General features: G+C 41.5%; 1 protein-coding gene across 1 annotated transcript; it reads left to right on the top strand.

Annotated features, from left to right (window-relative positions):
* Positions 1–1,494: 1,494 nt before the first annotated feature.
* Positions 1,495–12,437, top strand: qdpra (quinoid dihydropteridine reductase a). The gene is made up of 7 exons (XM_061835916.1): positions 1,495–1,704; positions 1,848–1,940; positions 2,785–2,881; positions 4,641–4,781; positions 6,423–6,531; positions 9,479–9,562; positions 12,091–12,437. Exons 1-7 carry the CDS (start codon positions 1,621–1,623, stop codon positions 12,191–12,193), a joined length of 711 nt encoding a protein of 236 aa, XP_061691900.1. The 5' UTR covers positions 1,495–1,620; the 3' UTR covers positions 12,194–12,437.
* The last annotated feature ends 249 nt before the right edge of the window (positions 12,438–12,686 follow it).

Below are 12,686 nucleotides of genomic sequence, written 5' to 3'. Positions count from 1 at the left end.
CTATTCCTCTTTTACCATCGCTCCATCTTGGACGAACGATATTCTTCGGTGGCGGCTTTCGCTGTCGAACTCTGATGTGTGAAAAGCGACTGCTGCGCGGCCTATTGGGATTTTAGTCCGTTCACTTTTTTTCATTCTCTTCTTCTTTTCCTTTCGGCTTGTCCCGTTACACATCACGTTTTTCTTCCTCAGCTCGCTTTTTGGCGGAACGTCGGTGTCGTATTTGCGCTGAACTTAAAATAGTGTGGGAACTCGTCGGCTAGCGTGTTTTGCTGGACTCGGTGTCGTTGTTTGCACATGCGCAATGAGATAAAGGTCAGAAAAATATGGCTGATGTCTTTTTTTTATGTCGGCACGCCGTCGCGATCGGAGTACTGTAATCGCTCTACAACGTTGTGTGTGTGTCCACATTTATTTGGTCCAGACCCTGCGGGTCTCATCTTCCCCAATTCTTTTCGTTATTCTGCACTCATAGCATTTTGCGTGTCATTCATAGACCGCTAAACGTGATACACGTTAAAGCATTGCATAAAACAATGCAGTGCATTTTTTTCACGAGCGTGAGGTGTGTAGGATTGACACAGACGAGTCCAGATAACGATGACAATGACGCTGCTCTTTTCCGTGTCATCAGCATTTCACCTGCATTGTGTTTATGCCTACCGAATGAAAATTGGATAGTCGGCTCAAAACGGGCCACACTTTCACTGGGAGGCTTTTTGATGGGGGCCCCTTTAAATCAAAATACATTTTGGGTAAGGATAAGCGGTTCAGAAAATGAATGGAAATGGATCACTTCACAATGGGGTATTGCTACTTTGTACCATATATGCAAATGATAGCAATTATTATTATTTTTTTACATCCTTGGTGGATCAGCTGGTAAAAGCGTTGGCCTCACAGTTCTGAAGACCCGGGTTCAATTCCAGCCCCACTTATGTGGAGTTTGCATGTTCTCCCCCGTGCCTGCGCAGGTTTCCTCCCACATCCCAAAAACATGCAACATTAGTCGGACACTCTAAATCGCCCCGAGGTGTGATTGTGAGTGCGGCTGTTTGTCTCCATGTGCCCTGTGATTGGCTGGCAACTAGCACTCCGGCACTCCCCCGCCACCCTCGTGAGGATAAGCAGCAAAAGAAAATGGATGGATGGAGATTATTTAACGATGAATCGTGAAATGACTCGTTCAGTTTAATGCGGGCATAGACGTAAATTTTATTCCGGTGATTACTTATTTCAAAAGGCAGTACATTTATGAGAATTGGGTTGTCCCTAAAAGCATCATCAAACCCGCTCCATCAACCAGAGACACGTCCAGCTTTATTTGGTTGAATTCCTACCTGGTTACACTCAAGTAAAATGACCTCCCTCTCTTAACATTGCTTGATTACTAAACTTTAGACAGAGAGCTCTTTTTTTTTTCAGTTTTTTGCTCGCACAACCCGTCGATGAGGATGAAATGTAAAATTACAGGACGTCCCTCAATGCAACTCTGAATTCCGCTCCACCAACCTGTTGCTGTGCCGGGGGAGCCGCCTCCTCTCCTCCTTCCTCTTTTTCCTCAGTCCCTCTTCGCCTCTTTTCTGCTCACTCCGTGGCCGCTCCAGTCCGAAAAGAAGCATGGCTGCCAACAAAGTGATAGTTTACGGCGGAAGGGGCGCGCTGGGCTCCAAATGTGTCCAACATTTCAAATCCAGAGGATGGGTGAGTGTTCGCGTGCTAGCCAAAAAGGCTAACTCGGCTAAGTCCACAGCTAGTCGCCGCTTCAGCGAGTTTACTCATTTTAGGGAATGTGAATTGAATGTATGCATTTTATTTCATTTTATTTATTTATTTTTTTTTACCAGTGGGTGGCCAACATCGACTTGGGCGCTAACGAGGAGGCTAACGAGAACGTCATTGTCAAGATGACGGACTCCTTCTGCGAGCAGGCTGGCCAGGTAAGTGATGCCAGTCAAGCGGGTAGACGACACACACTTCGGCACACTTGTATGCATTTATAGTTACACCGTGACAATATTAAACAGTTCATTTTTTAATTTTACGACGCAAGGTTGACTCGTCTATTTGTTTTTCGGGTGACGGTGAGACGTTCAAGCTCCTGCTCATGAGTATGATTCTGAGTGTTGCGTTCAAATTACTGCCAGAAGCGTGCTTTTTTTATGTATTTTTTTTTTACTCCTGCTGCGTTCATATCACTGAGCGAATGTCTGCCTTTTTTCAGTCATGTAGATTCTTGATATGCACTAAAATATCAACCCATTGATCAGTGTAAACTGTAATGCTCATGCATTTGTCCAAATATGACACAGTCATGCACTTCAGTTGCTTTATTACCCCATGCAGTGTGTACAGAATGCCGTGCAGATTGTGAGGCAACATTTAATCTTAAATCACGCTGTGTTCTAACATCAGAAATTTTCCTTTGTTCCTTTGAGCGCTCAACCGTGCTCACGTCACTACGCGCCAGTCATCGGGCCCGTCAGTCTATATAACGGCCCACACGCAGAATTTATATAAATTATTTTACATTTAAACAGTTCACCAATTGATACGTTCAGTGAAATTAAAAACAGTCAAAAATACTGGTTTGGAAAATTAATTTGAAAAAGACCCTGTTGTTATCAAGCTGCCTTGTGACCACAGGCATCAGCTGACACAGATTATTATTATTTTTTTAAATGTGAATAATCACCCCTCCTGTCTAGCCTCGGAGTGCATGATCTGTTTTGGTTGTCTTAATGGATTTAGTTGTTCATATATTTGACTAATATTTTTTTATAGGTCACAGCAGATATTGCCCAGTTGCTCGGCGAGCAGAAGGTGGATGCCATTTTGTGTGTGGCCGGCGGCTGGGCAGGAGGAAACTGCGGTTCCAAAGGTACGACTTTTCACAACCAAAACTGAAACCAAATCAAATCTGGTTGATAAATTTGGCGACATTTTTGGCACGTTAATGCGGTCATATGAAAATTCTCCACAATTTGGAAAATTGGGAATGATACTGCAGAGACGTGAGACGACTTGTTTATATGACATTAGAATGTCAAATCTCCACCACACAGCCCCACATTGTGTAAAGTACCCTCCCGCCCCCCCCAGATCTGGAGAAACAGCAGCATGACACCCCCTGCGGCCATAACAGACGCACCTCCCAGCACGGAGGCTCACATGAACGCTGGAGTAAAACTTAAAAACACTCAAAGACAGCAGGATGTCATAAAAACGGAACAACAGGGGATACAATAAAAGGAGATAGATAGGGGAAAAAATAGATAGAAGTAATAAGATGACTTGAGAAATAATTGAACAGATAAAAGAGTCAGTGAAAAGCAAACTCAATGAAGACCGAGTTCCAAAATGAACCACATTGATGAGTCTTGGGCCTCCTTTTAAAAGAATTGGAGTTCCTGGTGCCCTCTGCCAGGTTGCTCCAGCGATGGCTGAATGCAGCCTCGCTATAGGTTTTTGTTCTAGTTTTTTGGGATAGTTCAAAGGCCCTTCGCAGAGGACCGACGCACCCACGGGGGTTGATCTGATAAAAAAGCGTGTCAGATATTGTTGCCTGACATTGAAGAACTATTACAAAAACTCAATCTCAAAAGAAGATGGGGAACCGCCGCAGGGATCGTAAAACCGGAGGGTGGCAAAGTATGAGCCGCAAGGTATTCGCCACAAAATTGCTAATTTCAATCAAAATAGATGACTTCCTGTTCAATATCAGGCATGGATTTTTGATCATTTTTCATGTGTCCAGTTCTGTTAGCCTTGTGGGGGCAGCGGTGTATTCATTTTAAGGGTAAAATATTAACATCTACCGTAATTTCCGGCCCTCAAGCCGCGGCTTTTTTTTCACACGTTTTCAACCCTGCGGTTTGTGCTGTGATGCGGCTAATTTGTGCATTTTTTTCTAATGGCCGCGAGGGGGCACTCGAGCTGAAAAGGTAAGAATGAGACCGGTGGAATATATGTGCCCAGGAAGTGACGTTTCCCGGCCCTGTTCGCGCTGCGCTAGCGTTAGCGCTGTGCTAATGTGCTGCTGCTGTGTTACTGGCCTATGTCAGTGATGTTTACCGTTTTAACTTTTATCTTAACCGGCCCTGTTAGTGTTAGCGTTAGCGCTAGCGTTAGGACGGTGCTAGCGTGTTGCTGCTGTGTTACTGGTGTGTCTCAGTGATGTTTACCGTTTTAAGTTTTATTTTAACCAGCCCTGTTAGTGTTAGCGTAATGTTAGCGCTAGTGTTAGCGGTAGCACTAGTGTGAGTGCGACGCTAGCGTTGGCGCTGTGCTAGCGTGTTGCTGCTGTGTTACTGGCGTGTCTCAGTGATATTTACCAGTAAGTTTTATTTTAACCGGCCCTGTTAGTGTTAGCGTTTGCACGGCCCTAACGTTAGCGCTAGCTTTAGCGCTAGCGTTAAACTCTTTCTGTGTACCGTCTTTCTTTGTAAATAGCTCTTGTTTCAATGCGGGTTTCAATGTGGGCACTTGAGGCTTTTACACATCTGCGGCGTATGTATGTACCAAATGGTATTTCCTTGTAACCAGGTGCGCTCTGTAGGCCGGGAATTACGGTAATCAGAATACATCTTTGATGTCTACTTTTTCTCAGATGATTATAAATGTGTGCTTTTGCTCCTCAGACTTGTACAAGAACACAGATCTGATGTGGAAACAAAGCGTGTGGACCTCCACCATCTCCAGCCACCTGGCGGCCGTCCACCTAAAACCGGGAGGTCTGTTGACTTTGGCCGGGGCCAAACCCGCTCTGTCGGGGACCGGAGGTGAGGTGGACTCGTGCGTGTATGTTTACCGTCCTCGTCCATGTGAGCCTATTCATCTACTTTTTTTTTTTTTTTTTGTCTGTCTTGTCAATACAGATTATGTGTGTAATAGAAAAGCACTGCGGGGAATCAACTCTTATTGGAAGATGCGCCGATAAAATAGATCCGAGCAGGAGAGGGAAAATTTGGACAATTCTGTGCTTCGTAAACAAAGTCGATGCTCTGATGGGCCCGTTTGTCCATCAGCTAGCTCCGATGACCTGGCCGCGACCCGCTCGCCTCGTTTCGATCACTGGCAAAGCGAAGCCGAGTCAATATTTAGAAGGAGCTTGCCAGAGTTCATGTTGGGTGACTCTGAAACGCCAAACGCTGCAAACTTTGGAGGTGTACAGAACAATGTTTTGTTCTGTCCGTAACTTGACAAATCTAGTGTAAAGTACACAGAAAATATTCCATTTAAAAATCATACCCACGTTCGTATGATGTCAACTGAATACAAAAGTAGAAGGTGGCGCTGGAACTGAACTCTGAGATGTTTTAGCTAGTGAGAAGCCCGAAGAAAGTCATTTCTGGAAAAGGCAACTTAAAGAAAATAGTCATCAAAATACATGTGGACTGATTGTAATCTATGTGTTGTGAAAATAAATTTAGCAAAACATCCATCGCTATAAAAATAAGTGTGTAATATAACGCTAACATTTAAAAAAATCAATATAAGAAATGAAACTATAACAGAACTAAATTAATAATATAGTACAATTGACCGTAATTTCCTGCCTGCAACCCGCAACTTTTTTCACACGCTTTCACCCCTGTGGTTTATGTGGTGATGCGGCGCTAGTGTTAGCACAGAATCAGCGCGGCGCTAGCATTTGCGCACCTCGTTATAAGCCTCTGTACACAGAAAGAGTTTAACGCTAGCTAGCTAGCTTATAACCAGGTGCGCTCTGTCGGCCGGGAATTACGGTAAATTGAAATCCAAAAAATGCTCTATATCAAAATTAAAAAAATGAACACATGTACGCCCCTCTGCAGTTGAAAAGGTCGACTCTCCCAGTTTCTATTTACTGTTATTTTTAAAGATCACTGTAAAAAGTATTGGTTAAAAATGTACATTTTCAGCTTTGACTGTACAAAATAACGTCAATAATGATTTTTCCATCTTTCCTCGAAAAATCTTTCTTCATGTTTGCAAGGCATCCCCCTCCCCCTGCATTATTTGCACATTGGATGCCATTATTGACCCTCGATTGTGCTGTAGTGGCAAACAAGCTCATTAGATTATCTTCAGTAGTGCAGGGGGATCGAACTTGCATCCTGTCTGATACCACAAGTCCGCGCCTCAGGGCTGAGCTCAGCTTACCATCAATTTAGCGTTCTCGCTCGGACCTTTGACACATTTAACGTTCGTAATGAACTTGAAAGAGAACTCTCCTCACATCCATTGATCCAGTCTTTATTGGTGGGACCCCCGGACTGCCCCAAGCCGGAATTCTTGGGATTCTTCAGAAAGGCTCTTTAGTTTCTTGGCGGGGACGGGTCTGTTAAGTGCATGCAGATGCTGAAAATACAGAACATTCTCATCAGACTGCATTTGTTCCCCCCCCCAACCCATGTCATTTTTTTGTTCTTGACCCTCAGGCATGATTGGCTACGGGATGGCTAAGGCTGCTGTGCACCAGCTATGTCAGAGTCTGGCCAGCAAAAACAGCGGGATGCCTTCAGGGGCCGCTGCGGTGGCCATCTTGCCGTAAGTGTTTGAATCCTGATTTGTCATGCCAGTTTTCCTGTTTTATGTGAATTTACCTTTCATATTGTGATCCATTCACTAATAAATGCTGCACCCCCAATTAGTTATCAACTGGAGTTCAATAAACATTTTTCTCAAATAGACGCCCATCATATTAGTCAAAGTTAATTCCAGGGCCCATTTAAACTGTTGCTAACCAAAACAGCAGCAGCTACAAAGGCACAAAAAGACTTTTTCAGATGAAATAAAGTTGTCAAATGTTTTATTTTGTTTTCACCTGCAGTTTAACTTGACGTTAATACAGTAAAGCCTCGGTTCTCGAAAGTCCCCGTTTTCAAACAGATTTTATTTGCTTTTGTTTTCCAACAAAAATAGGTACTCGAACGCCCCCACAAAACCCGGAAATAACACATTGTGCACAACCAGACCAGCTGACCCACGACGCGCTTTGTTGTGAATCCCCATGCCACAGAAAAAACTCAGAAATAACATATTGTGCGGGCCAGACCACGCCCCCAGAAGAAAAAAAAAACGGAAATGACATTACGTGCGCGGCGCAACCAGCGGACTTTTGTTATTCTGTACAAACGCAGCCTCTGTTCACAGATGTGTCCCAGTAGTGACTACCGTATTAACCCCAAATCATGGTCCCAAAGAAGGCAAGTTGCTTGTTTAAAGTTATTCTGCACTTTTGTTAATAAAAAAAAGTTTACAAGGCTGGGGGCCGAGTTGCTACAGATACGGCAATGTGCTCCCAGTCTCCCGTACTCTACCACGAAAGCATATATTTTAAGCAAAAAATAAATATATTTCTTCAATTACTTCATTATATAAAGTATTTAAACTATACATGTATTTCTACTACGCAGTTTATTACCAGGAAAAGCTAAAGAAAAATGCTTTCAGAAGCCTAATTTTTTAGGCTTGGAACGCATTATTTCTTTTTCCATTCATTGCAATAGCAAACATCAAATTGGTTTTCGAACAAATCACTTCTCGAACCGTTTTCTGGAACGGATTGTGGTTGAGAACCGAGGAATCACTTTATTATAACCCAACAAAATAGTTATTTACTAGGGATGTCCCAATCCAACTTTTTCTCTGCAGCATAAAGTACCTGCTTTGCATGTCTTGACCTTTGAGGGGCAGTGTGGTGCTCGCAATGAGATACACGCTTGCAGTGACATCCATTCATTTTCTTAGCCGCAAATCCTCACAAGGGTCGCGGGGAGTGTTGGAGCCTATCCCAGCTGTCAACGGGCAGGAGACGGGGTACACCCTGTAATGGTTGCCAGCCAATCGCAGGGCACATAGAGACAAAAAGAGTCAATTTTATTTACAATCATCCCACAATCATTATGGATATGTATAATGTTCTTTCTTTTATAAATGGAAAGTGTATCTACGCTTGCGCTTTCGCTTGGGCTGCTCTTTCCACCAACAGCAGGAGTGCTGCCGGAGGGAGGCTGTCACGTCTGTTTTGCGTTAGCCCAATGACTTGCATTTTTTTGCTGGCTTTCAACCCCCATGCACCAATTTAGGTCACATGACCGCCGCCGCCTGGTATCATAAGGCGAGCATGTGGCGGCTTTTTTTTTTTTTTTTTTTTTTTTTTGCTTCTTCACTTGCCACATTATTAGGTACACCGACACAGTAAAATAACCAAAATCCAACGGGAAGTCCAATCAAGCTGATTTTGAAGCTCTTTTCAAAATAGTGCTTTACTAAGTAAAAAAAAAAATAAATGCCTTCCCACCATGCACACACAAAAATCTCAAAATACGGTTTTGTTTGTACTCCGACCCTTGTGAGGATAAGTGGCTTGGAAAATTAATGAATGGATGGATGTTGATTTTAATATCTACATTGATTTGTTACCTTGAAAGGTTCACATCATGTTCACATGAACTATAACTTACTTAACTTGATTTGCATATTATTTTTTTTAGCTTTGTACTGAAATGTGCATTTTTAAATTCTAAAATAAAAAAGATTTTTTAAAATTTTATATACAGTCAATATAAAAAGGCTACCCACCCCTGCTCAAATGCAGAATTTGCATGATGTAAATCAAGGTAATTCATTTAAAAAGTTTTCCCGCCATTATTATGACCAATAATTTTTACATTTTTAATTTTCCCAATTCTCAGTCAGTGAGTTTTTTTTTTCCAATTGAGATTCACAGGTTAGAGGTCACATTAAGGCTGGAAAAGTTTATTTGGTGTCATTTATATTTTTACATGAGTAGAATTTTTATTTTCACTTGCATTTTTTCCCTCTGACATATATTTGACAAAAATCTGTATTCAAATGATAATTCTAAAATATTAAAAATGTTTTTATTTAAATGTTCCATTCTCCTTTTTAAAGATTATTATTTTTGCCTTAAACGGTGTCTCTGACATATATTTTACACAAATCTGGATTCAAATGATAATTATAAAATATTAAAAATGTTTTTATTCAAAGACGTTCCATTCTCCTTTTTAAAGATTATTATTTTTGCCATAAACGGTGTCTCTGACATATATATTTTACACAAATCTGGATTTAAATGATAATTGTCAAATGTTAAAAATGTTTTTATTTAAACATGTTCCATTCTCTTTTTTTAAGGATTATTATTATTTTTGCCTTAAACGGTGTCCCTGACATATATTTTACACAAATCTGGATTCAAATGATAATCATATAATGTTAGAAATGTTTTTATTTAAACATGTTCCATTGTCCTTTTTAAAGATTATTATTATTTTTGCCTCAAACGTGCTACTGTATTCCCATCGCTTTTTAAATTTTAGTACTATTTCTTTACTGGACAGGTTTGAAAGCATTTTACATATTCGACTCTTGTGTAGTTGCACACAAAAATGCCTTTTATGATTCGGTGCCAGACGCATCTGCTGCCGCTCACCCTGATTGTCATCTGCAATCCATTTCACAACAGGGTTACCTTGGATACACCCATGAACAGGAAGTTCATGCCGGACGCCGATTTTGGCACGTGGACACCTCTGGACTATGTTGCGGAGTGAGTATGAGCTTAGAACATGACCATCTATGGTATCTCTCCGTTATGTTGTATCCATTACTTGAGGTACAGTAATAGTTTTATTGTACAGAGTTTATTTGTCTTTATAATTTGATGGTCTTGGAGAAATTCAATTAAAGTATGACAAAGGTTAATTTAAAAGTTTAGTTTTTTTAGCAGTAAACTGTAGTCATTTCAGCGTTTTTTTTTTTTTTTTTTTAATGATGACCAGTCTTGTGTACATTCCCCGGGGGAAAATATTTTTTTTGAAATTAAAGCAAATGCAGACGCCACCAGATTGATCCAGATTGCATATAAAACCCACACTCGATTATCAAAAGGGGTAAGATTAAGATTAGATGCGGGTCCAAGGGACACAAATATACATGAATATGCCTGACTGGGAAAATGAAAAGCAACACTTTCAACTCTTCTCTTTTTTTTTTTTTATTAGCACGATGACCTTGGGCTCATTAAAGTGTGTCATAATTCCTGAGATGCTGCTTTTTTAAGCAAAGCAAAGCAAATGTATTCATATAGCGTGTTTCCTACACAAGGTAACTCAATGCGCTTTACATGATTAAAAGCATTTGAACAAATATATATATTAAAAAGTAAGTAAAATTAAAAAGCGTACAGTGCAAGAAATGTCATTCAAATTGGAAATATTCCAAAAAGCATGAGGGGAAAAAAGAAGAATTTCACACACTGACGTCTCCTCCATTGGCAACTGATTCCACTTGGGTGCAGCATAAAGCGTACAGTGCAAGAAATGTCATTAAAATTGGAAATATTCCAAAAAGCATGAGGGGAAAAAAGAAGAATTTCACACACTGACGTCTCCTCCATTGGCAACTGATTCCACTTGGGTGCAGCATAATAGCTAAATGCTGCTTCGTCATGTTTGCTTTGGACTCTACGCTGCACTGTTTGACCCGAGTCAACCGATTTCAGAGCAGCAGTGGAAAAGTTTGCATTGTAGGGATTTGCGAGTTTGCACCCTACGCGCCTTCACGGATCGAGGAAGAGATGACCAATGATTTGACGAGTCAATGGACTTATTGCAAAGGAATGTGCAATACAGACGTCCGGGTCTTATCTAGCTATCTGCCGCACGCGAGACGTGTGTCTTCTGGCAGGATAGCCCAAGAAGAAGACAAAAACTGCCCAGTAGCACAAGTTTTTTTTATATGGGTCCATGGTAAAAGTGGCTGCCCCCCCGCAGTCTGGTTCTGGGCCAGGATAGTAAACTTTCTGCTCCTTATCTGGTGTCGTTCGTCTCCATGGCAACGCCTGGGCGAGTGGGATTCCACCAGCCAGTTTTCTGCGTACAAAGATCAAGGACAGCCACCGCGCTCCACAACACATCCTTTTGTCTTATCAAATGGACAACGCCTTATCTGTTGATTAAATGTTTGTCATATTTAAGCAAATAATGAAAGTACAATAAAAGTAAAATAGTCTTCATTCCCTCTCTTGATCTATGAGATAGATCACAAAAGCAAACACGAAAATCACAAAGGTAACACTTCAAGAAATATGGAAAACATAAAACCCTCTCTAGTCGTCATGTTTTCATTTGACTTGGCTCGTAATAAAACCCAGTGCTCGGTCTTAAAAGTCCGATGTGATAGAAATCGGGAAATAGACATTTTTCTTGCGTGACATCGCGCAGTTACGTATCACTAAGCCGACTCTGCGGCATAAAACATGACACACTTCATTCAGTAGGTCAGTGATACACTAACAAAGTGAGAGTTGTTCTCTTGCAATGATAATAATTCAATCAAACTCGGAGAAGATACTTCTCCCTCATTTCCCTTCGAAATACAGCCTTGTGTTTGTTGATATTGTCTAGGATATCTTTCATCAGAATTGCACGTTCCCCGAGCGCAAGACCATTTTCTTCGTAACGTTAACTTTTCCAAGCGCACGCTACTGGCAACCAGCATTGCTTATGGGACAGTATGGCGAGAGGGGCGTGTCAAGTTAGGGGTTAAGACAATGGTGCTATCTGATTGGCTGTTATTGTACGTGTGATTGACAGGTCGGAAAGATCCACTCTGTCCACAAAATGAAGATTTTTGGAGTGGCCTAGCCAAAATCCATACGCAATTCAATTGAAATTCTTCGACATGACCTTAAAAAGGCCATTCATGCTCTCAAATCCTTTAACGCAGCTGAAGTAAAAAAAATTCTGAAGGACAAGTGGGACAAAATATCACTAAAGTGATGTGAAAGAGTTGTAGAAAACATCGATTGCAGTTGTTGATTCTGAGGGTTGCCCAACCAGTGATTCTTTTCAGGGGGCCATTACTTTGTCACACATGGCCAGTTAGCTTTGAAGGGATTTATTTTTTCCGTTAATCATAATCAGCTTTATTAGCCAAGTGTGTAGCAACAATGTAGCTTTGTGATCTCACTGATGTCCCTGAACGCATCATGGCGATTTTACTGTGATGCAAAGTTCACATTCAAATGTCTTTGCAGCCATGTTTTAGCGTCTCCTAACCTCTTTTTCCCACCAGAATGTTCCTCAAGTGGGCCCTGGGCGCCGACAGGCCTGCGTCGGGCAGCCTGATGCAGCTGATCACTTCCGGCGGGGAAACTCGGGCCGTAGCAACGCCCTAGAGGACGGGCGGACGGACGGACTGAGAGATGGACAGGCGGGGGGTGTGGCCAGAAGATAAGGATAGAGAAGCGATAGAAAGGCTCACAGAGTGATGGAGTTTGAAGGCAAGACAGGGGGGGAAAAAAAGGTAAAGGGTTTAGTGTCACATGAAGGACAACAGCGTTATCTAGTTGTGGATGTCAGTATTGCTGTGACAGTATTGGATGCTCGTTAACAACATGATTAAAAAGTATCATAAAAGGACCATGATGTTCACTGGTTTTACTGGTGTGAAACAAGAGATGGGCCAAACCATTAGATAATCTCGTGAGATCCAGTAATAAAATACACACCGAGATCTGTTTCTTATATTCTGACCATATGTCAGTACATGGGGTGACCAACGCATTAGATATACATTTACCTAAAGTTACCAATAAATATTTGATTAAAATAAATCGCTCTGCATGTCAATCAAAACTGTTTATTCGTACAGCTTTTATAGTTGATTTT

Source organism: Syngnathoides biaculeatus, chromosome 11, assembly GCF_019802595.1.
Source record: "Syngnathoides biaculeatus isolate LvHL_M chromosome 11, ASM1980259v1, whole genome shotgun sequence".
NCBI lineage: Eukaryota > Metazoa > Chordata > Actinopteri > Syngnathiformes > Syngnathidae > Syngnathoides > Syngnathoides biaculeatus.
Note: the sequence above shows the minus strand (reverse complement) of the source record. Positions and strands in the feature narration are given on the sequence as shown.

What these genes read in the sequence shown, in the direction of transcription:
- qdpra (XM_061835916.1), top strand. Translation starts at nt 1,621, where the DNA reads ATGGCTGCCAACAAAGTGATAGTTTACGGCGGAAGGGGCGCGCTGGGC. An exon ending in AGGAAACTGCGGTTCCAAAG is followed by an intron (nt 2,882 to 4,640) that starts GTACGACTTTTC and finishes TTTGCTCCTCAG; the next exon opens with ACTTGTACAAGAACACAGAT. An exon ending in CCTCTGGACTATGTTGCGGA is followed by an intron (nt 9,563 to 12,090) that starts GTGAGTATGAGC and finishes TTTTCCCACCAG; the next exon opens with AATGTTCCTCAAGTGGGCCC.